Source organism: Mastigoproctus giganteus, chromosome 6 (genome assembly GCF_048544385.1).
Source record: "Mastigoproctus giganteus isolate SK-2022 chromosome 6, ASM4854438v1, whole genome shotgun sequence".
In the NCBI taxonomy this organism is placed as follows: domain Eukaryota; kingdom Metazoa; phylum Arthropoda; class Arachnida; order Uropygi; family Thelyphonidae; genus Mastigoproctus; species Mastigoproctus giganteus.
Genome location: NC_143580.1, coordinates 189,091,531 through 189,116,319, shown reverse-complemented (window position 1 = coordinate 189,116,319; position 24,789 = coordinate 189,091,531). Strand labels below are relative to the sequence as shown.

General features: G+C 38.2%; 2 protein-coding genes across 5 annotated transcripts in view; one reads left to right on the top strand and one right to left on the bottom strand.

Moving 5' to 3' along the window:
* Arv1 (ACAT-related protein required for viability 1) overlaps positions 1-24,789 on the bottom strand; it is a 494,559-nt gene that overhangs the window by 116,005 nt on the left and 353,765 nt on the right. The window lies entirely within an intron of this gene.
* Positions 1-24,789, top strand: part of LOC150084827 (dehydrogenase/reductase SDR family member 7-like) — a 158,580-nt gene that overhangs the window by 19,324 nt on the left and 114,467 nt on the right. For all 4 annotated transcript variants that reach the window (XM_090375573.1, XM_090375574.1, XM_090375572.1 and 1 more), the window contains exons 2-3: positions 5,532-5,681; positions 19,420-19,526. In XM_090375573.1, the coding sequence (XP_090231699.1) occupies positions 5,532-5,681; positions 19,420-19,526 (257 nt within the window). The remainder of the gene's footprint in view (positions 1-5,531; positions 5,682-19,419; positions 19,527-24,789) is intronic.

Genomic DNA, 24,789 nt, shown 5'->3' with positions numbered 1-24,789 from the left:
GGTAAGCCCTGTTACGTCACTTAGGTGGCAACGAACGTGTAGAGTGGTTCTCTTCAAGACGCCTGGTCAGCATGAAGAGGAAAAGACCAAACCCTCCAGCAATGAGAGCACAACAATACAAATGGCCCTCAGTCCCCAGCAGCTTTCACTCTCCCTCTTACGGCAGCGAGAAGATCAGAGTGGAAGTAGAGGGTGCTAAGAATCTCTGGGTACGACCAGGCTGCCATGCACGGAAATTGAACTTGGCCTGTTATAACGTACGATCATTCATTGGTGAAGACAGGATATTAGAGCTGGAAAAGGAATTAGAAAATGTGAATTGGAATATCATCGGTTTGGCTGAAACAAGAAGAAGAAATGAATCACTTATAAGTTTATCAAGTGGAAATCTGCTGTACACCAATGGAAACAGTGAAAGGAGTGAAGGTGGAGTTGGGTTTCTGGTCCATAAAGATTTTAAAAACAACATTTTGGAATTCAAAAGTACATCACCAAGGGTGTCAAGACTAATACTCAAGATTTCTAAGAGGTACAAGCTAAAGATTATAATGATTTATGCACCAACATCGAGCCATGATGATGAAGAGGTTGAAGAAATGTACACTGAAATTGAGAGCCTTCTAGATGAGCAGAAAACCCATTACACTATTATTATGGGCGACTTCAATGCTAAGGTTGGAAAAAGGCAAAACAGCGCAGAAAGAGGAACTATAGGAAATTTTGGAATTGGTGAAAGAAATAAAAGAGGTGAAAAACTTGTGGAATTTACAGAATCTCAAGGAATGTCAGTAATGAACACTTTTTTCAAGAAAAGGGTGAACAGAAAGTGGACATGGAAGAGTCCAAATGGATTAACAACTAATGAAATCGACTTCATCCTCACTAACAGAAGATATATTGTGAATGATGTTACCGTCCTGAATAAGGTAAATGTTGGAAGTGATCACAGAATGGTAAGATGTACACTTGATATAGATGTAGGAAAGGAAAGGAAAAAACTGACTCGAGTAAATAATACAAAGGTCTTTGAAATAACAGAGGAGGAGAAAAAGCAGTATGTACTGGAACTTAAGAACAAGTTTGAGCTTCTGCAGACTGCTCAGGACCAAGATATCGACGAGGAATATTACAACTTTCTGGAAGTGATAAAGCCCAAGAAACCTATAGGGAAACAGAAATCCAAAGAAGAAAAAATTATTCAAGAAACATTTGTCATGATGAACCAAAGACGACAAATGAAGAGCAAGAAAAACACTGACAGGGAGAAAATTGAGTATACTGAGTTATGCAAAGCCATTAGAAAGAGACTCAGAGAGGACATAAGAAGATTTAACACAAGAAAAGTAGAACAAGCATTAAGGGAAAAAGGATTTAAATCAGCAGCCATGAGCAGTAATACAGAAAGACAAATGATACTGAAACTGAAGAATAGCGATGGTGTACTTATAAACAGCAGAGAAGGCATAATTCAAATAGCAGAAGACTACTATAGAGAATTATACAAGAAGCGAGGGAATGATACCAGCAGTGAGGAAGATGGATTGCAAAGTAGCAACACATACGACATACCCGATATTCTTCCTGATGAGGTAGAACATGCATTGAAGAAAATGAAGAATCGGAAAGCCCCGGGGGAAGATGAAGTTACTGTAGAGTTGTTAAAATTGGGAGGAAGAGACATAACACAAAAACTGGCAAGGCTCTTCACAAAGTGCATTAGAAAAGGTGTGATGCCTAAGCAGTGGAATAATGTAATCATAGTTTTGCTGCATAAGAAAGGAGATAAATCAGAAATTGGAAATTATAGACCAATTAGCTTGTTATCCCATATCTACAAGTTGTTCACAAGGGTCATTACTAACAGATTAGAAAGAATACTTGATGAGAATCAACCGAAAGAGCAAGCTGGCTTTAGGACAGGATTCTCAACTATGGATCACCTTCACGTAATATCACAGCTAATGGAGAAAGCAAATGAATATAAAACACCATTATGCCTGGCATTTGTGGATTATGAAAAGGCATTTGACTCCATACAGCATAAGGCAATGTTTCGGGCACTGGAAAGACAAGGCATAGATACTCCATATATTATGATTTTGAAGAAAATATATGAGAGTGCTACATCCTTTATTAGACTAGACAAAGACAGTAGGAAATATAAAATTGAGAAAGGAGTTCGACATGGAGACACAATATCTCCGAAGCTGTTTACTGCTGCCCTTGAGGAAGCTTTCAGAAGATTAGACTGGTCGCAGAAAGGAGTCAATGTGGACGGAGAGTACCTAAACCATTTACCATTTGCAGATGACATTGTGGTCATAAGCCATGATCCCAAAGAATTAGAGGAAAATCTTAATCAGTTATGCACAGTTAGTAAGGATTTTGGACTAAAGATGAATATGGCTAAAACAAAAGTAATGATGAACAAGTATGCCACGGAAAGGGAAATAATGATTGAAGGAGCAGTAATTGAAAAGGTGGAGTCATATACTTATCTGGGACAAGTTATTAGCTGTAATAATGATAAATGGCTGGAAGTCAAGAGAAGAATAAATTTTGGATGGATAGCATTCAGGAAATATAGTCACATACTGAAGAGCAATATCCCAGTTTGTCTGAAACGTAAAATAATGAATCAATGTATACTCCCCACCATGACTTATGGAAGTGAAACTTGGGCACTCACCAAAAGAATGGAAGAGAAGCTAAGAACTACACAGCGAAGAATGGAATGAATTATATTGGGAATCAGACTGTTAGATAAGAAGAGAAACACATGGATTAGGCAGCAAACTCAAGTAAAGGACATTCTTATCAAAAACTAAAGAACTAAAAATGGTCTTGGGCAGGACACATAGCACGAAGACATGATGACAGATGGACTAAGAAAATAACAGAATGGTACCCAAGAGGAGCTAGAAGAAAACCTGGAAGACAAAGGCGGAGATGGATAGATGAAATTCATGAGTTTTTGAGTAGTAAATGAATGGCCAGTGCTCAAAACAGAAGGAACTGGAAAGTTGCTGGAGAGGCCTTCATCCTGCAGTGGATTGAAAATGTCTGATAATGATGATGATGATGATGAATAGAGGGGCACCTCCGTAGCCAGGTGGGAGGGAGCAGCAGTGCGTGGCACACGCTTCTTGATTAGACCGAGGTTCGAGCCCGTGACCACCAGATATGGAGGATGCGGAAAGGTCAGGGAATGACCACCGCATATCCACGGAGCAATATGGCCTTAGTTGCTAATGCTGCTAAAAACCAAAACAACAACTCCTAATAGGGCTAAGTCCTTTTGAACCAGAAAAGGCCCGAATCAGAAGTGTATCACTTGCTGGGTTACTAGTTTTGAGTCCTTGGCAAGCTCCCAGTTACATTATTCTCTAGGACAAGCACCCATTTTTTCAGTGACTCAAATTGCTCTAGCAATGCACCAAATTTTAACTTTAGATTGATACAATCCGTACAATGGTGACAAAGAAAAGAATCATCAGGTGAGCTATGATTATCCACTAGGTCGATCTTGGAATACATGCCAGAGATTGTTCTGCAAACGATGAAATCAGGATTCACCCAGAAATTGCCATTGGCTATTTCTGTATGAGTCATGATACCCCCTGACAAAGTGTTCAAGGTGGATCTTGCCACAACCATTGTTAACATTTATTGCTGAATATCACAGAAAATAGCTTTTAAAAAATTATATTTATGATATAAAAATTTAAATTTACACACTATTACAGAGAAAAAAAACTTATATCAAAATAAACTTTACAATATTTTAAATAAATTAATTAAAAGCAATTATCCAACCTCTCTAATCTCTATGCTCTCCATGCACTTTAGAGCCAGGAGCACTTTAAAAATGTCTGCTCACTACAAATGCCAAGAGTAGAAATATGGTGATTTACATCTGGAATTACTAGATAATGTTGTTTATGTTACTTATTTGGTAGATGAGATTGAGCTGTTGCTTATTAAAACAAGGGAATATTTTATTGCCTTTCAAAATTTTGTAAATTCGGGTTTTGCAATTGGAAGAGTTCGGATTACATAATGGATTAATTGGTGGACTGTACCCTTTTATATGCATGGAATAGTATGTTATTTTTTATATAGGAACAGAGAAATTTCTTTGCAGAAGTGGACAGTATTTTGTTACTCTGTTTCTTTTATGGGTGGATGTCCACTTCTGCTCTTGCCAACAGTGTTGGCAATAAGCCTTAGTTGTTGTTTTTCTTGGGTTTTATCCTGCAATAACATCTCCTTTCAGCTTGGTTTTGCTGGCTAATATGGGTAAATTCTGTTGCCCTCTCTGACTGCTGGTGCATTGCTGTTCCTTGAACTGTTTATCTTTTTGGAGATTACTGTGGGCTCCTGAATTCTTTATAGCAATGTGATGATCAGTCTCTAGGATGTGATGATGATCTGTGGATGCTGTCTCTCCAGCGGTTTCCGTCTTAGCCTGCTTGTCCAGCTAATTGTGCTGTAGCTGAGTTCTGGATGACCATTGCACAGTACAATGGTCATCCAGATATGTACAATATTTTAATGTATATAAGATATTGTTAATATTTGTATATTGTTCTGTGTCTGTCATATGTATAGCAGATTTGCCAGATTTTTTTGGCTAGGGTAGAGGTTTCCAAACTTTCTCAGTTCATGGTGCCCTTAAGTGTCTCAGTAATTTTTTCACAGCACCCTTGGGCCAAAAGAAATACCTAACAGTTCCATTTATTAAGTAGTTAGGTCCAAACCACTTAATAAGTAATGTTGAAACTGTGAACTACCTCGAGCTAGTAGTTTGTGCAGTGTCCGACAGATGCTGAATATCACTCTGTTTCCCATGAAAATTTAAAATACCCCGCGGTGCCCTGTGAGTTTGCTATGCCACCCTGGTGCACCACATCTCACAGTTTGGGAACCGCTGGAATGAATGAATGAAATGTTAATGAAAAGATTAATAATGAGATTAATATAAATTAATAAAAGTTTGTTTGTTTCGTATGAAAAAAAAAAGTTCCCTTGAACTGTTTTACCCATTGCTTAATTGCTTGCTTAATGGACTTGTCTGATGGTACCTCACCTTCATATTCCTGGCAGTACTGCCTTTGCACTATAACTAGAGATTTAAATTTGGCAAACCACAATACATACATTGCTTTCTGTTTTACTGTTGCCATTTTAATGATTATTGTGAGGCACAACTGTTATCGATACTTCTTCTCTTTGTGCCATCTCCTAACGGAGGTCGGCAACCACCATGGCAAATGTCTCTCTGCCTCTGGTAGCTTTGAACAGCTGCTCGGTTTTCAGTCCTGTCCAATTCTTATCAATATTATCAATACTAGCGACATATCTAAATGATGGTATATATAACTCTTTGAGTTTGCTCTTTCAAATAACATAAATGTTATTCGTATATCAGCTCTAGTTATTCACTTAATAATCATTTTTTATTTAGTCAATAATTTATGGACACCATGTATATTTTAAAAATACAGTGTGTTTTATTATATATTTAATAGGAGACTTAAAAGATAAGGTAGTCTGGATTACAGGGGCATCAAGTGGCATCGGAGAACATTTAGCCTATGAAATGGCCCAACATTCTGCAAAACTTATTCTTTCAGGAACAAATATAGAGCGACTGGAAAAAGTCAAAAAACAGTGCCTTGGTAAGATAACTTTTTAATCATATTAGTAAAAAAACTTATTTTTATTTCTTTTTTTTATCACTGATTTTAAAGGTGTAGTTCCGTGGCCAATAAAAGTTTAAAAAACACTGTACCAGAAGTTCCACCTTTGTTAAGAAACTTGAAACACAATAACACTAAGAAGATAACATAAACATTGATAGAAATTTTTTTTTAGGAACATGCACATTACATTAGGCAGTACCTATCTATCTGTCAATAATATAATAATAATATTTGAAGTAATGCACGAAGTAATGTGAAAATCTGGGGGAAGTGAAGACAAGTGTCTTCCTATATTTTGCTCTAACAATAATGATGGGGCATAGATTGAAACTAAGAAAGAATAATGCTAGGCTAGATGCAATGGGACATCATTTATACAAACTAATTGGAGATCGATATTTAGATCAGTTTTAATTTCTGATTTTTTAATGTCCAAAGTTCTGACTTTTCCACTCTATATTTGACCAGAAAACTGGCACCATTAACATATTTCTTCAGTTTACAATAGCAGTTTTGTTATTGACATCTTTGCAGTGCAGTGAATATTAATATGAACCAGATGGTGCAAGGAGGCTGTTTGCAGTACCAGCCAAAAAAATTCTTATGTAAATGTTTCCCTTCCTTTGTAAGTGCCAATCCAGCTGATCTTTGAATTTCACCAAGTTGTCAGCCTCAGCTGAGCATGGAGATAACTTATTCCAGAAATTGACTACTCACTAGCTAAAAGAAAACTTTCTACAATCCAGTCTAATACTCTTCCTACACAATTTGACTTTATAGCCCCTAGTTTTAGTAACATTTTTAACCATGAAAATTTCATTCATTTTTCTTTCCTCTCTTACAGACCTCAGTCAGATCTCTAAGTTGCTTAGTTGTCAAGCTCTGTAGCCCACATATTCAAAGTCTTTCTTCATATGGATTCTCTCCCTAGGTGCATTGCCTGTCATTGGACATTTCAAGAAGCTTAATGTCTGTCTTTGTTTTTTAAGTGTAGTATTTTTACTTGGACAGAGTATTCCAAGTTTGATCTCATCCTTGCTTTATTCAAGTGGGGTTATGACCTCCCTATCTCTCCAAGCAAATTTTGATAAAAGATCAGTATGACACCATGGGCCCAGAGTTTTTCTTTTTTTTTTTTTAATGAAAACCCCAAACACAAAATGTATTAGAACGTACAGTAATTAGTACTGTGCATGGGTTGAAGGTTGAGAAGATGAAAGAACATGACTGTTAACATCAAACTTGAATGTCTGTACATTGTATTTTTCAGGATATACATGTGAAGGAAGGCTGTTCCAAAAAATGGAAGTTGAAAGAAGAAACGAAGAAGAGCTTGTTCTATGAGTTTAAAGTTGGACAGTAAAAGGATGTTGGCTGATTGTGACACATGTTCAGACTGGTTTGGAAAAGAGAGAGAGAGAGAGAGAGCAGAAATTATAAAAGCCAGTTCGGAAGAACAGTACCCATGTCAGTATCCGTAGAAAAGGCTTGAGATTTGAATAATTGGATGATCAGAAACAAAATGTCTATGAGACAGAGATTGGAGGAACTTTATTAGAGATAGGTCATTAAATAACCTAATTACACTCTTTTGAATGGAGCTAGAAGCCTGAGAGAGGATATGGGGGCACTGTCCCAGATGTGGGACAGTGTTCCACGGTAGGGGAGTTTTGTGATTTGTACAGAGTGAATAACCGTTTGGAAGAAAAGTAATGCCAAGAGCAAAAAAGAAAACCCGGTTTTTTTTGATGCAGGGAAAGCAATATTTGTGATGTGCTTATGCCAAGAGAGATTAGAATTCAGGGTAATCTCTAATAGAGATATGTGATCTTGTTTAGAGATTTGAGTGTCATTGAAGTTACGCATAGGAACAAAAGAATCCTTATTGCAAGATATAAGACAGGACCGAGTTTTAGAAGGATTGAAATCAACTAAGTTATCTTTGCTCCACTGAATTACCTGGAGATTGGCATTTAAGGAATTGATAGTGGATATTCAAGAAGTTGAAGCTGATTGAGCAGGGTGAGGTTTCTTGAACTGGAAAGTGCAATGCAATGTGCTATCATCAGCAAAACAATGGATAGGAATTCCATTCCGGTCAATGGAAGAAGGTCATTAATGTACAAGAGAAAAAGATTGGGAGAAAGAACTGAACTTTGAGGAACACCTGCATTAGTGAAAAAGTTAGAAGATTTGAGATCCATTTACCATCATCCAAAGTGAATGGTCAGAGAGAAAACTGGATACCCAATTACGAAAAACAATTGGCAAACCATGAGATAGTAGCTTATTTAGAAGACCTTTATGCCAAATCAAAGTCTTTGAAATGTCAAGAGCAATTGCTTGTGTTTCACCAAACTTTTGCATTGAATTTTTCCATAGATGGGTAACATAAGCCAGTATATCATTAGTGGATTGACATTGATGGAATCCACACTAATCATCATTGATCATATGTAAGGTTTCTAGATAGTTTAAGAGTTGATGGTTAGTAGATTTTTCCATTACTTTAGAATGAGTTGAAATAATTGCCATATGACAATAATTGGATGAGAGGGATTTGTCACCCATTTTAGGAACTGCTTTACTCAATTTCCAAGCAGAAGGGAAAACGCTTCTGGAATAAGTTCTTTTGAAATCCTTTTACAGAAGACCACTGGAGACATTGAAGGGAATGTACTGGGAATGGTAGGAGGTGGTTTACCAAGATCATCCATACACCAGTTAGAAGAACAGTAGGCTGATAGCAGGTTAGCTTTATCTTTAGCTGAAGTGGCAATAACCGGATGCAAAAAATAATTTTGATATCATATATTTGGATTTCAGGAAAGCTTTTGACACTGTTGCGCATGGAAGACTATTGTACAAATTGGAGCAGAATGGTATTAAGGGTAAGTTGCTACAATGGATAAAAGGATGGTTAAGTGGGAGAAGACAGAGGGTGGTAATCAATGGGTGCTGCTCTTCTTGGACTAATGTTATTAGTGGAGTCCCACAGGGTTCGATGTTTAGGTCCACTGTTGTTTTGTATATTTATCAATGATATTGATGAAGGTATATCAGGCTTAATGTCGAAGTTTGCAGATGATACAAAGGTTGGCAGGGTTGTTAATGACAGTAATGGCAGTGTGCTATTGCAACAGGATCTAAATTTGGGCAGATGGGCTATGAAGTGGCAACTGAAGTTTAACCTTGACAAATGCAAAGTACTGCATATGGGTAGAAGTAACCCCAAAGAAACGTACCAACTGTGTGGTACTACACTTAAGGTGGTAGAAAATGAAAAAGACCTGGGAGTAATTGTGCAGTCAGATATGAAGTTCTCTGAGCAATGTCGACAGGCTGCCAGGGCAGGTCATGGGGTTTTGTCAATGATATATAGGAATTTTGCTAGCAGGGAAAAGGAGGTGATTATCCCTCTGTATAAGGCAATGATCAGGCCACACCTTGAGTACTGCGTACAGGTCTGGAGGCCTCATTTTAGGAAGGATGTAGATTTACTTGAGCGTGTACAGAGAAGGGCAACAAGATTGGTGAGGGGAATGAAGGGATCCTCTTACCAAGAGAGGCTTAAGTTCTGCAAATTGCAGTGGCTGAAGACTAGGCACCTGCGCGGTGATCTGATTGAGGTATATAAGGCCTTGAATGGGTTGAGCACGCTGAATTCTGATGGGATCCTTCCACTTGTTCAGATTACGAACCTAAGGGGGCATAAATTCAAATTAAGAAAAGACAGATGTAGAATAGATGTGCGGAAATTTGCCTTTAGCCAGCGGGTGGTTAATTGCTGGAACAAACTTCCATCTGTCGTTGTGGAAGTTGATAGGTTGAATAAATTTAAGGAGGAACTGGGCAGGCATTTGGATGGAATGGTGTAATTTTTTTTTTTTTTTTTGGCTGATGCTGCATAAGCTCATACATTTGCTTTCTTGCATCACATGCCACTACTACTACTACTACTAGAGATGGCCAAGGCAAGAGACAAGAACATTCAGTTACCATTTGAACAAGAATCAAGTTTCCTACTCTTTTCCTGTTCAAAACCTAGTTTGAACTGATTAATAGCTGCTTTACAATTGTTGTCTGCTTTGGTGTAGGCATAAAATGAACCATGAGATTTGAATACAAGCCATTTGCATTATGCAATATTCTTATCTTGAACAGCCTTAGCACATTTATTGCAAAACCAAGGTTTAGATAAACGATGAGATTTTAGCATTAGCATTAGTAGAGGCATATGATGCAAGAAAGCAAGTTTTTAGAGCATCAGCCAAAAATAAAATAAAAAAAAACCTTCCCATTTCACCCATCCTGTCACTCCAAATGTTTGTTTAGTTCAGCCTTAAATTTATTTAAGCTATCAACTTCCACAACAACAGATGGAAGTCTGTTCCAGCAATCAACTGCCCGGTGGCTAAAGGCAAACTTCTGCACATCCATTCTACAACTGTCTTTCCTCAGTTTGGATCTATGCCCCCTCAGGTTGTTAATCTGGGAAAGCAGAAGTATCCCAGCAGCATTGAGCCTGCTCAAACCGTTCAAGGCCTTGTACACCTCAATCAAATCACCTTGCAGGTACCTAGTCTACAGATGCTGCAACTTACAGAATTTAAGCCTCTCCTGGTAAGAGAACCCCCCTTTGTTCCTCTCACCAATCTTGTTGCCCTTCTCTGTACTCATTCTAGCAACTCTACATCCTAAAATGTGGCCTCCAGACCTGTATGCAGTAGTCAAGTGTGGCCTGACCACTGCCTTATACAGAGGTATAACACCTCCTTGTCTCTGCTTACAAAATTCCCATATATCATTGACAAAACTCCATTACCTGCTCTGGAAGCCTGTCTGCACTGCTCAGAGAACTTCATATTCGACTGCACAATTACCCCTAAGTCTTTTTCATTCTCCATCTCCTGAGTGTAGTACCACACAGTTGGTACTTTTCCCTTGGGTTACGGCTACCCATATTAATACTTTCATTTGTCAATCTTAAATTTCAGTTACCACTTCTCAGCCCATCTACCTAACTTTTCTATATCCTGTTGCAGTAGCATACTGTCTTTACTATCATTAACAACCCTGCCAACCTTTGTATCATCTGCAAACTTGGACATTAAGACTGATATATCTTCATCGATATCATTAATAAATACACAAAACAACAGTGGGCCCAGCACTGAACCTTGGGGGACTCCACTAATAACATTAGTCCACATAGAACAGTGTCTATTTATTACCACTCTCTGCAGTCTGCCACTCAACCATCCCTTTATCCTTGCAGCAACTTGTCCTTAATGCCATACCGCTCCAATTTGTACAGCAGTTTTCCACATGCAACAATATCAAAAGCTTTCCTGAAATCCAAGTATATAATATCAGAATTATTTTTTGCATCCAGTTCCTTTGTGACCAGATCATAATATCCAATCAAATTGGTTAGACAAGAATTCCCCTTAACAAACCCATGCTGTGTTTGAACTATTACTGCAGTCTTGTCTAGGTGAACCTGCATCACTTCTTTAACCAGTGATTCCATTTCTTTCCCTTGAACAGAAGTTAAACTTACAGGTCTATAATTATTTGCATCAATTTTTGAATCCCCTTTGTGAATTGGGGATACATTTGCACATCTCCAGTCCATGGGGACCTCCCCTGAATCTACGGATGCTCTCATAATTATGGCTTAGGGTCTGCTTACTTCCATCGCTGCCTACTTCAATATAACTGGATAGATCCAAATCACCCCAATTGCCTTTCTTATGTTTAACTTCAACAGTTTCTCCTCCACTTTGCTCTCCGTTATTATAAAATAATTTAGCTCCCTGTTAAAGTTTAGTAACCTTCTGTTCTCCCCCTTCCTTACTGAATTGCTCACGTCTGAATTGTAGAAGCTAAATACTCATTGAGTTTGTCACCTGTCTGAGTGGGATCATCGACACTCAAACCACGAACATCAAGTGAACCAATCTGATTCATCCCCTTCTTTCTAAAGTTTGCTTAAGTAAAGAAGTCCTTGTTGTTTTTCTTTTCATCCTTTGCCAAGGATTTCTCGTAATCAGCCTTTGCTTGCCTAACCTCCTTTGTGATTTGATTGCAGACTAACTTATATCTGCCATAGGCTTCAGTGTCACCTGATAATTTATATGCATCCCATTCATTTCTCTTCTATGCCATGAGCTTCATTAATTCATCAGATATCCATTTAGGCCTAAATCTTGAACAGTATTTCTTATTTGGTATGAAAAGCCTAGTACCATCCAAGATTACTTCCTTGAAGGCTTTCCATTTAGAATTCACTGATTTTAACATCATAGTTCATCCCACTGCATAGAATTTAAAAACTGCCTGAGACCACTGTAGTCACCTTTACGAAAACAAAAACCCTTCTCTTTACCCTTGATAGTAGTTACATCTTTAAGTAAATCCGACATCAGTAGACTGTGATCACTGTCACGTAGTGGTTCCTTTATCTGCAAATTCTTAATGCATGAGTCATCACTGCTGATAATCAGATCAAGAGTATTACCCCCTCTGGTTGCTACTTGAACATATTGCTGTAGAAAACAATCCACAACAGTCTTGCTAGCATGCAAGTGAACAACCCACAAATTTCAGTCAATATCTGGAAAGTTAAAATCCCCATAGACATTCTAATTTACTGGCCCACTCTATTTCTCTGCACAATTGTTCACTGTACTCATCAGAGTCATTAGGCCTATAACACACTCCTACTCTCACTTTCCCTTTTCCTTTCCCTGTGTTTATGTCACACCAAACTGACTCAACATTGCACTGTTCATCCATGTCAACTGGATGTACTTACTTAGATTTTATGTGTTTCTTAACTAAAGGAAGAGGTATAACCCCTCTTCCTTTCCTACCCTGTCTATCCTTTCTGTACACATTGTACTCTCCAAATTCTAATTCTGCACTGCTTATATCTGTGTGACACCATGTCTCTGATATCCCAACAATTTCTGCCTTTGATGCCTTGATCAGCACTTCAAATTCATCAAATTTATTTTACTATACTTCTAACACTGGTGTACACGCAAGTATACATGCACCTGTTCTTATTTTTAGTTACCCTAACAAAGCCCATGTATTTACTTGTTCCATGATGACTAACAGTAGGTCTTGAAATCCCCAGCAACTTGCTCATTACAATAGAAGCGCCGACCGGGCTAGCCGGGTGGGTAAAGTGCCTCCCTGGCAACCCAAAGGTCGTAGGTTCGAATCCCACCTCAGGCTTGAATCAGAGTAGCGCAAAAACCTTGGGAGGTGCATTATGGCCACAGAAGCCGATGCGCCAACAACTAACAAAAAAAAAAAAAAAAAACAAACCCAATAGAAGCAGTGCAAGAATCGCTTTTGCCTCTGCCTGCGGCTGCTGCTGCTAATCTTTGTCTGTGAATTCCCCCCTCCCAAGCTAACAGTTTTCTGACCCATCTAACACTGCCTCCATGGCATCAGCAAATATTCTCGCAACCTTTCTATTTAAGTGTATCCCACCCTGTAGAAGCAGTCTCTCCTGTTAGCAAGCACAGATCACGCTGAAAAAATTCTACTCCATGAGCCTTGTACAATCTCTCCAGGGCCGAATTGATTGACAAGGCTCTCATCATGTACTCCCTCCTTTGTCTACGCAGAATTGCAGACAATTTCAAATTCTGCAGATCTCTTTCTCTTAAGATAATGTGTGCCAACTTGTACATCAGTATCACCTATTGTGCCCTTAAAAGATGATATCTGCTCTACAACATGATCAACTTTTGCCCCTAGGAGACATACCCTAGTTCTGTTCCGCCTATCCTTTTTGCATAATATATTCCCCGTCTCCCCAACAATAGAGTCACTGACAATAACTAGTTCCTGTGGGACCAATGCATTCTGCCTTGGAGATTGCTGCTGTGTTGCCTGATGCACAGGAGTGAGCTCTGGCATTGAGTTGGCAGCTGAGAGCTTGATGGGTCTTCTTATTAATTTCCTCGAGGGCATCTATCCTGCACCTCAAACTCTCATAGATACCCATCAGGATGCTAAGCTGGTGCCTAATTTCCTCACAGTCTCTGCACTTTGCACACACACAAAGACATCCTCCTTGGCTAGATCATGTCCTGTTCTAGACAAGTCTGCAAACATTTCGCACGTTTTTTAGACTGTGATGCGTTGCAGAATTCCCCCTTTGATTCTCCCTCAAGCCACAGAATTCTGGCAAATTTGTGAGTGTTGCTTTGCTGCTGTAGTCTGGGTAATGATTCCATTTAAGTACAATTTAATTAACAGTGAAATTTAATAAGATTAATAAATTTTACTGATTAATCAATAATACTGTATTAAGCTAACAGATTTCTAATACAGTTCTATGTGTTTCACTATCTAGTTTTACATTAAATCTTAAGCTATCTAATTTGGGTATACGTTGTATTGTATAACAATGGCGGCAAGTTACAAACACTAAAATCTACAGACACTAAGTATTAACTTTCAAAATTGCTATCTAAATTCAAAATAAACCAAGGAGCTTGACTGAGACTATAAGCTACTTATAGAAAATAATTTAATATAACAATTAATTCAATATAATGGCTAAATATAATTAAAAACTTAGCGTTCGCTGGAATTGCAAAATCTTGTCCAACACATCGATACCCTTACCATTACTAAGTAATAACCTACAAAATCTCTAAGTTCAAAATAAACTAAGTATCTTAACTAGGAATATAAAGCTACTTCTAGAAAATAAATTAATATGCCAGTTTAAGTCAATAAAAAGCAAAAATTTAAAGAAAAACTTCTCTATTAGCTGGAGATGTAAAAACTTTTCCTGCACCCAGCTACTATAGTTCCCAATATTTCTTTTTAAATCATTCCTGATTTTAAGGTGGAGTGTGGAATAAAGGATTTCATTCCTACAAGAATAATTTCACTGGCATAATCTGACCAAACGTTGATATCAGAAGATTTGAAATTGTAATCCAACAAAGGAAAAGAAGAAAGGAAATCACAGATTATCCCATTTTTCATTATTGTTATGCCAAACAACACAACATTAAGACTGGCAGTGAGAGAAAGGCTCTGTTGGAGAAGTGACCATCACTAAGTTGTGATCTGAAGTGCCTAGATTACCACTCACCTTGACCATGTGCTTAGAAGGGTTGTTTGTGAGAAAAAGATCAAGCATGATGGCAATGTGGTTAGGGCTGGCTGGTGTTCTGGTAGGTGAATGAACAATCTGTGCAAGATTATTAGTAATTGTAAAAACCTCAGCATCTTGACAAGCTTGGTCCATGTGACTAGAAATCAGAAGCCAGCTGGAGTTGCGAACATTAAAATCGCCAAGGGAAATTACCTCACTGTTAGGAAAGTTTGACTGGAGAAAGTCAAGTTTCAAAAAGAGGAAGTCAAAGAATTCCAAGTGATTAGTGGAGTTGGGAGAACAATAGAGGCAATAGATGAATTTTACAGAATGTGTTATAGTGATTTTAAGTCAGAGAAGATACAAAAGAGGAGATTCCAAATTACTAAGTCTCTGACAGGGAATGTCAGAGCAGACATATACATAAGTATCACCTTTGAAGTAAAAGGAATCATACATCAAATAATTAGGATAACTGAGATGAACAGTGGTTGAATCAACTGATAATTGGGATTCAGTCAGAAAGAGTACATGGGGTTTGGAAGACTGTAAGTAGAAATGGACATCGGTGAAAATCAATGCAAAATGTACAATACTAATTTTCTTGTTTAATACTGTAATTCATATTCTGAATTAGATTATACTATAATGCATTAGTATAATTATATGAAATGGTTAATTTTTTCTTATTCTTTTTCAGATTTTATGGATATATTGACTGTTGATAAACAGTCATTATATCTTCTTGATATAATGACCGTTTTTCTCATTTCCTCTCATGGTTCATGAGAGGAAATGAAACGGTTCATCTATATGTGGATTTATTGGATGATTTGTGGATTTATTGGATGATTGTTTTCTACATCAGCATGTTCGTGAGGCAACAAGAGGGAGCAATACTCTTGATCTGATTATCAGTAGTGACTCTTCATACATTAAGAACCTGCAGATAAATGAACCACTAGGTGGCAGTGATCACAGTGTGTTGAAGTGGGATTTACTCAAGGAGGTAACTACCATCAGAGGTAAAGGGAAGGGTTTTTGTTTTCGTAAAGGCGACTATGATGGTCTGAGACAGTATTTAAATTCTATACAGTGGGACCAACTGATGATGTTACCAACAGCAAACTCAAAATGGGAAGCATTCAAGGAACTAATCTTGGAGGCTACCAGGCTTTACATACCAACTAAGAAATATTGTTCAAGGTTTAGGCCTAAATGGTTGTCAGATGAACTAATGAGACATGTGGCAGAGAAGAAAAATGCATGGGATACATATAAATTAATGGGTGACATGGAAGCCTATGATAGATATAAGTTGGTCTGTAACCAAGTCACAAAGGAGATTAAGCAGGCAAAGGCAGACTACGAAAAATCCTTGGCAAAGGATGCAAAGAAAAACAGAAAAGAGTTCTTTACATACTTGAACTCGAGAAGGAAAGGGATGAATCAGATTGGTCCACTGGATATTGATGGTTCAACAGTTGAGGATCCTGCTCAGGTGGCTAACAATCTAAACGAGTATTTTGCATCTACATTCACGCATGAGGAGTTATTCAGGAAGGAGAATGATGTAGGTAAAGTAAACATTGGCAGTGAGCTGGATGATTTTGTAATAACTGAGAGGAAAGTGGAGGAGAGATTGTTGAGGATAAACATAAAAAAGGCACCTGGGGTGGATGGGATCTATCCAGTTATATTAAAGGAGGCAGCAAAGGACGTATGCAAACCCCTAGCCATAATTATGAGAGCTTCTTTGGACTCAGGGGAGGTACCCATAGACTGGAGATGTGCAAATGTAACCCCAATTCACAAAGGAGGATCAAAGGCTGACACAAGTAATTATAGACCTGTGAGTTTAATTTCTGTTCCAGGTAAATTAATGGAGGCACTGGTTAAAGAAGCACTGCAGGATCATCTAGACAAGAATTCAGTTATAGCTCAGACGCAGCATGGTTTTGTTAAGGGCAGGTCTTGCCTGACCAATTTGATTGGATACTATGATGTAGTCACAAAAGAACTGGATGCAGGGAATAACTTTGATATTATATATTTGGATCTTAGAAAGGCTTTTGATACTGTTGCACATGGAAGACTGCTGCACAAATTGGAGCAGTGTGGCATTGGAGGCAAATTGCTGCTATGGATAAGGGGATGGTTGAGTGGCAGAAGACAGAGAGTGGTAATCAATGGACACTGCTCAACGTGGACTAATGTTATTAGTGGAGTTCCTCAAGGTTCAGTGTTGGGTCCGTTGTTGTTTTCGGTGTTTATGAATGATATTGATGATGGGATATCAAGTTTAATGTCCAAGTTTGCAGATGATACAAAGGTTGGCAGGGTCGTTAAGGACACTACTGACGCTATGCTGCTGCAACAGGATCTGGAAAGGTTGAACAGATGGGCTGAGAGGTGGCAAATGAAGTTTAACATTGACAAATGTAAAGTACTACATATGGGAAACAGTAACCCCAGAGCAACGTATCAACTCTGCGGTACTACACTGACAGTGGTGGAGAATGAAAAGGACCTGGGGGTAATTGTGCAGGCAGATATGAAGTTCTCTGAGCAGTGCAGACGAGCTGCAAGAGTAGCTCATGGTGTCTTGTCAATGATATACAGCAATTTTTCTAGCAGGGATAAGGAGGTGATTATTCCCTTGTATAAGGCAATGGTTAGGCCACATCTTGAGTACTGTATACAGGTCTGGAGGCCTCATTTCAAGAAGGATGTAGAGCTGCTGGAACGGGTACAGAGAAGGGCAACAAGATTAGTAAATGGAACAAAGGGTTGCTCTTACGAAGAAAGGCTTAAGTTTTGCAAATTACAGAGTCTGGAGACTAGGCACCGGCGAGGTGATCTGATAGAGGTGTATAAGGCTTTGAATGGTTTGAGCATGCTCAATGCCAATGGGATTCTTCATCTTTCTCAGAATAATCATCTCAGAGGGCATAAATTCAAATTGAGGAAGGACGGATGTCGGATAGATGTGCGGAAATTTGCCTTTGGCCAGCGGGTGGTTGGTTGGTGGAACCGACTTCCATCACTTGTTGTTGAAGTTGATAGCCTAAACAAATTTAAAGCTCAACTGGACAGGTATTTCGAACGAACGGAGGGGTGAAATGGGAGAGGGTTTTTTTTTTTTTTTTTTTGGGCTGATGCTGAATAAGCTTGTTTTCTTGCATCGTATGCCTCTACTAATGCTAATGCTAATGCTAATATATAAAAGTATAATTTTAAAAATTTTTATGTTAACTTTATATAATTGTGCAGATATTGAATAATTGTCATACATCTTTGTATTTTTATTGTATAGGTATTTACAAACCCATGCACAGTAAGGGTTCTCAAATGGCAAATCATGCTTCTCTAATTTGATAAAATACTATATCATTACCATGCAGCTGGATGCCTAGATTGTTTTTCAAAACTAAATTTTTCAATGAATCAATGGTGAAATCAAAAGAATTATTTGCAATGTCTCTGAACAAGGAACCAAACTAATTGTCTTCCAATGAAATTTACTGTCATGTTTAAAAAATAGTCTAATTATTGATCTGAGGGGTTTGGATTATTAAATTTCTGTCCTTACTTGACGTGATCTCAGTTAATTCCAGTGGAATTGCTTACAAATGTTCAAGATGGGTATCATGACTGCAGAGAGCCCAGCTGGTGTTATGTTTATGCACTACTCTGTTGGAAGTATACAAAGCAGAATATTAGTAGAGGGTACCCTCACTCTAAGGAAAATAATCATACGAGAAGTTCTTAATGTGATAAAAATGGTCAGCTATGTAGTAGTTAGTCATAGTACAGTTGAGGATTAACCATCATTTATCATCTAAATCAATCAAGCTGATAGAACCTCAATACCTATTATTCCTCGCTGACAATAGTGTTTCTGTGTAGTTGAAACAGCTGAGCTGTAGACTCATCCTGTAGGTTTAAGATATCATAAGTGATAACAAAATATTTCTTCCCAGATGCCTGGGGACAGTGTTGTTGGAAATTCTTAGGAGCTTAATGTATGTGGAGTATCAGTTTAGAGTAGTTTTTATCCCATTATTATCATTAACCAATTGATAATAATGGTACTTAATGATAATAAAAATGATAATAATGGTTAATGATACTTCTCTTTGTAAACAGTGATGGCCTTTTCCAACAAGCAGTTACACTGGTTTATTTGTCAAAATTTTAACATCATGAGTTGAAAAGCAGAGATGAATATAGTGTTTTCTTTATGTGCAAAATTGTCCATTCACAACACAATGCATTATTTCTGAAAAGACCACCTTCCATCTTCTGTACACAGTCACGTCTGTAGGACAACCGATATCAGGAAAAATTTTTGTAGTCTCACATAGAACATGGCCACATCACATAGTAGCAATACTTCGTGTTTATAACTTTTTGCTGTCTCAGATTATATTTCCTGTATCTCCTACTCTCAAAGTTATATTGCTTTTATACCTTTACACATTATAATTAATTCAACATGAAAAGCATTCATTTTTAATAGAAAATATGTTGTTTAGTATGCAGTAATCAATTTTATTGTATATTTGTCACATCTAGTGCAAGGGCCTATAAAAGATCATGACATTCTTCTTATTCCTTTCAACATGAATGATTTTGATGCTCATGAAATGTGTGTTAAGAAAGCTTGCGATTATTTTGGAACGGTAAGTATTAGGATTTTGTTTAAAAAATTTTATAGATACAAAATCAGATTTTATAGTTATAATTTGAGAGATTATTATTATTATTATTATTATTAGTAGTAGTAGTATAGGCATATGTTGCAACTAAGCAAGCTTATATGGCATCGGCAAAAAAAAACTACCATACCACCTGTCCATCCCTCCAACAATTTGGAGGGAATGGACAGGTGGTGTTTTGGGTTTTTCCTTAAATTGTCTATTTTGCCTAGTTCTTCCATGAATTTATTCAAACTTCCCACTTCTGTAGCAACAGATGGATGTTTGTTCCAACAATCAACCACCTGCTGGCTATAGGCAAACTTCTGCACATCTACTCTGCAACCATCCTTCCTTAATTTGAAATTATGCCCAATCATGTGTAGTCAAGAGGAAGAATGCCATCAGCATTGAGTTTGCTCAATCCTGATGCTTAAACACCTCAGTTAGATCACTTCACAGGTGTCTAGCCTCCAGGTGCTGCAGTTTGCAGAACTGTAGCCTGTCTTGGTAAGACCGCTTTCATTCCCTGCACAAATCTTGCCGTCTTTGTCTGCACCTATTGCATCAGATCGACACCCTTCCTAAAATGAGGCCTCAAGACTTGTATGTAGTATTGATGTTTCCTAACCCATTGCCTTATACAATGGTATAATCACATCGTTATCCCCTACTAGAAAAGTTCCTGTATATCAATGACAAAACCCCATTATCTGTCCTGGCAGCCTGTTTGCATTGCTTAGAAAATTTCATATCTGACTGCACAGTTGGTACGTTAATCTGGGATTACTGCTACTTATATGCAGTACCATGCAATTGTCAATGCTAAACTTCAACTGCCATTTCTGAGTCCATCTGCCTGATTTTTTTAGATTTTGTTGTAGTAGCTATTGATCACTGTCATTAATTATCCTGCCAACCTTTGTATCATCTTCAAACTTAAACATTAGGTCTCATATACCCTAATCAATATCATTAATAAGTATAGAAAACAACAATGTGCCCAGCACTGAATCCTGGGGAGACCTCACTAATAACATTAGTCCATGAACAGCAATGTCCATTAATAACTACTCTCTGCCTTCTGCCACTAAACTATCCCTTTATCAACAGTAGTAACTTGCTCCTAATGCCACATTGCTCCAATTTGTACAACAGTCTTTTATGTCCAGCAATATCAAAAGCTTTCCTGAAATCCAAATATGACATTAGAATTATTTTTTGTATTCGGTTCCTTTGTTATTGCATCATAATTCCCAATCAGATAAGATTGCCCTTTAAGAAATCCATGCTGCGACTGCAGTATAATTGCATTCTTGTCCAGATGGTTCTGCATTTCTTCTTTAACCAGAGACTATTTTCCCTGGAACAGAAGTTAAGCTAACAGGTCTGTAATTACTCATGTCACCTTTTGATCCTCCTTTGTGAACATGGGTTACATTTGCACATCTCCATTCCATAGGGACCTCGCCTGAATTCAAATTGTAGCAGGATACTTAATGATTTTGTAATAACTGAAAGCAAAGTGGAGGAGAAATTGTTGAAGTTGAACATAAGAAAAGCACCTGGGGTGGATGGGATCTATCCAGTTATATTAAAGGAGGCGGCAAAGCAACTAAGCAAACCCTTAGCCATAATTATGAGAGCGTCCTTGGACTCAGTGGAGGTTCCCACGGACTGGAGATGTACAAATGTATCCCCAGTTCACAAAGGGGGATCGAAGGGTGACACGAGTAATTACAGACCAGTTAGTTTAACTTCTGTTCCTGGTAAAATAATGGAGTCACTGATTAAAGATGCATTACAGGATCATCTAGACAAGACTGCAGCAATAATTCAGACACAGCATGGGTTTGTTAAGGGAAAGTCTTGTCTGACAAATTTGATAGGATATTATGATATGGTTACAAAGGAACTGGATGCAAAAAATAATTTTGATATCATATATTTGGATTTCAGGAAAGCTTTTGACACCGTTGCGTTGCGCATGGAAGACTATTGTACAAATTGGAGCAGAATGGTATTAAGGGTAAGTTGCTACAATGGATAAAAGGATGGTTAAGTGGGAGAAGACAGAGGGTGGTAATCAATGGGTGCTGCTCTCCTTGGACTAATGTTATTAGTGGAGTCCCACAGGGTTCGGTGTTAGGTCCACTGTTGTTTTGTATATTTATCAATGATAATGATGAAGGTATATCAGGCTTAATGTCGAAGTTTGCAGATGATACAAAGTTGGCAGGGTTGTTAATGACAGTAATGGCAGTGTGCTACTGCAACAGGGTCTAGATAATTTGGGCAGATGGGCTAAGAAGTGGCAACTGAAGTTTAACCTTGACAAATGCAAAGTACTGCATATGGGTAGAAGTAACCCCAGAGAAACATACCAACTGTGTGGTACTACACTTAAGGTGGTAGAAAATGAAAAAGACCTGGGAGTAATTGTGCAGTCAGATATGAAGTTTTCTGAGCAATGCAGACAGGCTGCCAGCGCATGTCATGGGGTTTTGTCAATGATATATAGGAATTTTGCTAGCAGGGAAAAGGAGGTGATTATCCCTCTGTATAAGGCAATGGTCAGGCCACGCCTTGAGTACTGCGTACAGGTCAGGAAGCCTCATTTTAGGAAGGATGTAGATTTACTTTAGCGTGTACAGAGAAGGGCAACAAGATTGGTGAGGGGAATGAAGGGATCCTCTTACCAAGAGAGAGAAAGAGAGAGAGAGAGAGAGAGAGAGAGAGAGAGAGAGAGGCTTAAGTTCTGCAAACTGCAGTGGCTGTCGACTAGGCACCTGCGCGGTGATCTGATTGAGGTGTATAAGGCCTTGAATGGGTTGAGCACGCTGAATTCTGATGGGATCCTTCCACTTGTTCAGATTACGAACCTAAGGGGTCATAAATTCAAATTAAGACAGATGTAGATTAGATGTGCGGAAATTTGCCTTTAGCCAGCGGGTGGTTAGTTGCTGGAACAAACTTCCATCTGTTGTTGTGGAAGTTGATAGGTTGAATAAATTTAAGGAGGAACTGGACAGGCATTTGGAGGGAATGGTGTGATTTTTTTTTTTTTTTTTTTTTTGGCTGATGCTGCATAAGCTCATACACTTGCTTTCTTGCATCAAATGCCACTGCTACTACTACTACTACTGTCTGTCAGGCTTACTGTTTAAAAATACTGTCTGTTTGGTCTGCCGGGGAACAAAGCTGAATAGGCAGTAACCATTGAATTGGCTGTCTAAAAGCCTTTTTTTTTCACCTGAAAGCTATAAAGTGATATCTGGAATTAATACATATTTTCTGTTTTGTTGATTGTCAGAATTGCGACTCTGTAATATTTTTAAGAAATAAATACATACAAGATTATTAGGTTCACTGACCTAATAGTACAAAGCACTTCCTTGAGCACTCAGCACCTCCTCAAATTAGGTAAGCATGGACTCTTCAAGGTGCCAGAATTGTTCTAACAGGCAAACCCATTTAGACTTGATTACCTCTTGGTCTCAGATTGAATAGCAGCAGATCCCTGCTGTGAGCAGATTATTCTACCTCATCCCAGAGATGCTCAATCAGATTGTGATTTTGTGACTGAGCAGTTCATTGAGTACGGTAAATTCACTCTGATAATCCTGGAACCATTTCCAGTTGATCCATGCCTTCTGAGAGAGTAACTAAAACTGTGTGAATATGAAGAAGGATACACCTAGTCAGCAACAGCGTTAAGTAGGCTTTTGGCATTCAGACTTTGATCCACCAGTAAGTACAGGTGGCCTAACCTGTGCCACAAAAACTCTCCCACATCACACTTCCACCATGAGCCTATCATGTCTCCTGGCATGATAGTCTCATTGATAAATGCTATTGTTGTCATACTCAGGTCCTGCTATCAGTATGGAACAACTGAAATATATTGTCAACCAACTATCCTCCAGAATCCAATTTTTGTGTTCACTGATCATGATATCTGTAGCTATTCATTTTTAGTTGACAAGAGCAGATCCAGGTGGGGTTGTCTGCCACTGTAATCCCATTTGTGACAGGATTTTATGCATTGTGTGATGCAGTGTACTTTCTTTACATGCTACTCTTTTATTGTGCTGTCATTTGACTAATTGGAGCACTTCTTAGATTGCATGAGAGAGGCTGACAAATGGTGAAATCCTTTAACATCCATCTTCTGCTTCGGAACAAATTTCTGGTTGTTATTATTATTATTGTTGTTGCTCTTATATTATTTCTCCCTGATTGGGGAGGCACATTATGGCCTTGCTGCCCTTGCATCGTAAAGCCTACAAACAAACCCGTCATGGAGTGGGTTCTCACCCCATGACGGGTATTGTTACCAATTACACAGGGTGGTCATTATGTCTGGTGTTACTGTTGGTCGAGGAACTGTCTGACTACCCTAGAAGTGTTCAGGATTGCGACTTTCTGGAGTTCCTTGTAGGTGTTCTCTGGGAGACCTATTGCTGCTAGGCTGTTATGTAGGATCTTTGGCACCATGATGATCGTTACTTGTTCCATGTGCCACATCCCTTTGATCTCCAGTCTTAGATTCGTGTACTTCTGATTTTTTTCCTTGCGAGTTTTCTGGAGGTTGCCAGTATTAGACACCGCTATGTCAAAAAGGAGATAAATCAGAAATTGGAAATTATAGACCAATTAGCTTGTTATCCCACATCTACAAGTTGTTCACAAGGGTCATTACTAACAGATTAGAAAGAATACTTGATGAGAATCAACCAAAAGAGCAAGCTGGCTTTAAGGACAGGATTCTCAACTATGGATCACCTTCATGTAATATCACAGCTAATGGAGCAAGCAAATGAATATAAAACACCATTATGCCTGGCATTTGTGGATTATGAAAAAAAGAATTTGACTCCATACAGCATAAGGCAATGTTTCGGGCACTGGAAAGACAAGGCATAGATACCCCATATATTATGATTTCGAAGAAAATATATGAGAATGCTACCTCCTTTATTAGACTAGTGACAAGGAGACACAATATCCAAAGTTCTTTTCTGCTGCATTTGAAGAAGCTTTCAGAAGATTAGACTGGTCGCAGACAGGAGTCAATATGAATGAAGAGTACCTAAACGATTTTAGATTTGCAGATGACATTGTGGTCATAAGCCATGATCCCAAAGAATTAAAGGAAAATCTTAATCAGTTATGTAGAGTTAGTAAGGATTTTGGACTAAAGATGAATATGGCTAAAACAAAGGTAATGATGAACAAGTATGCCATA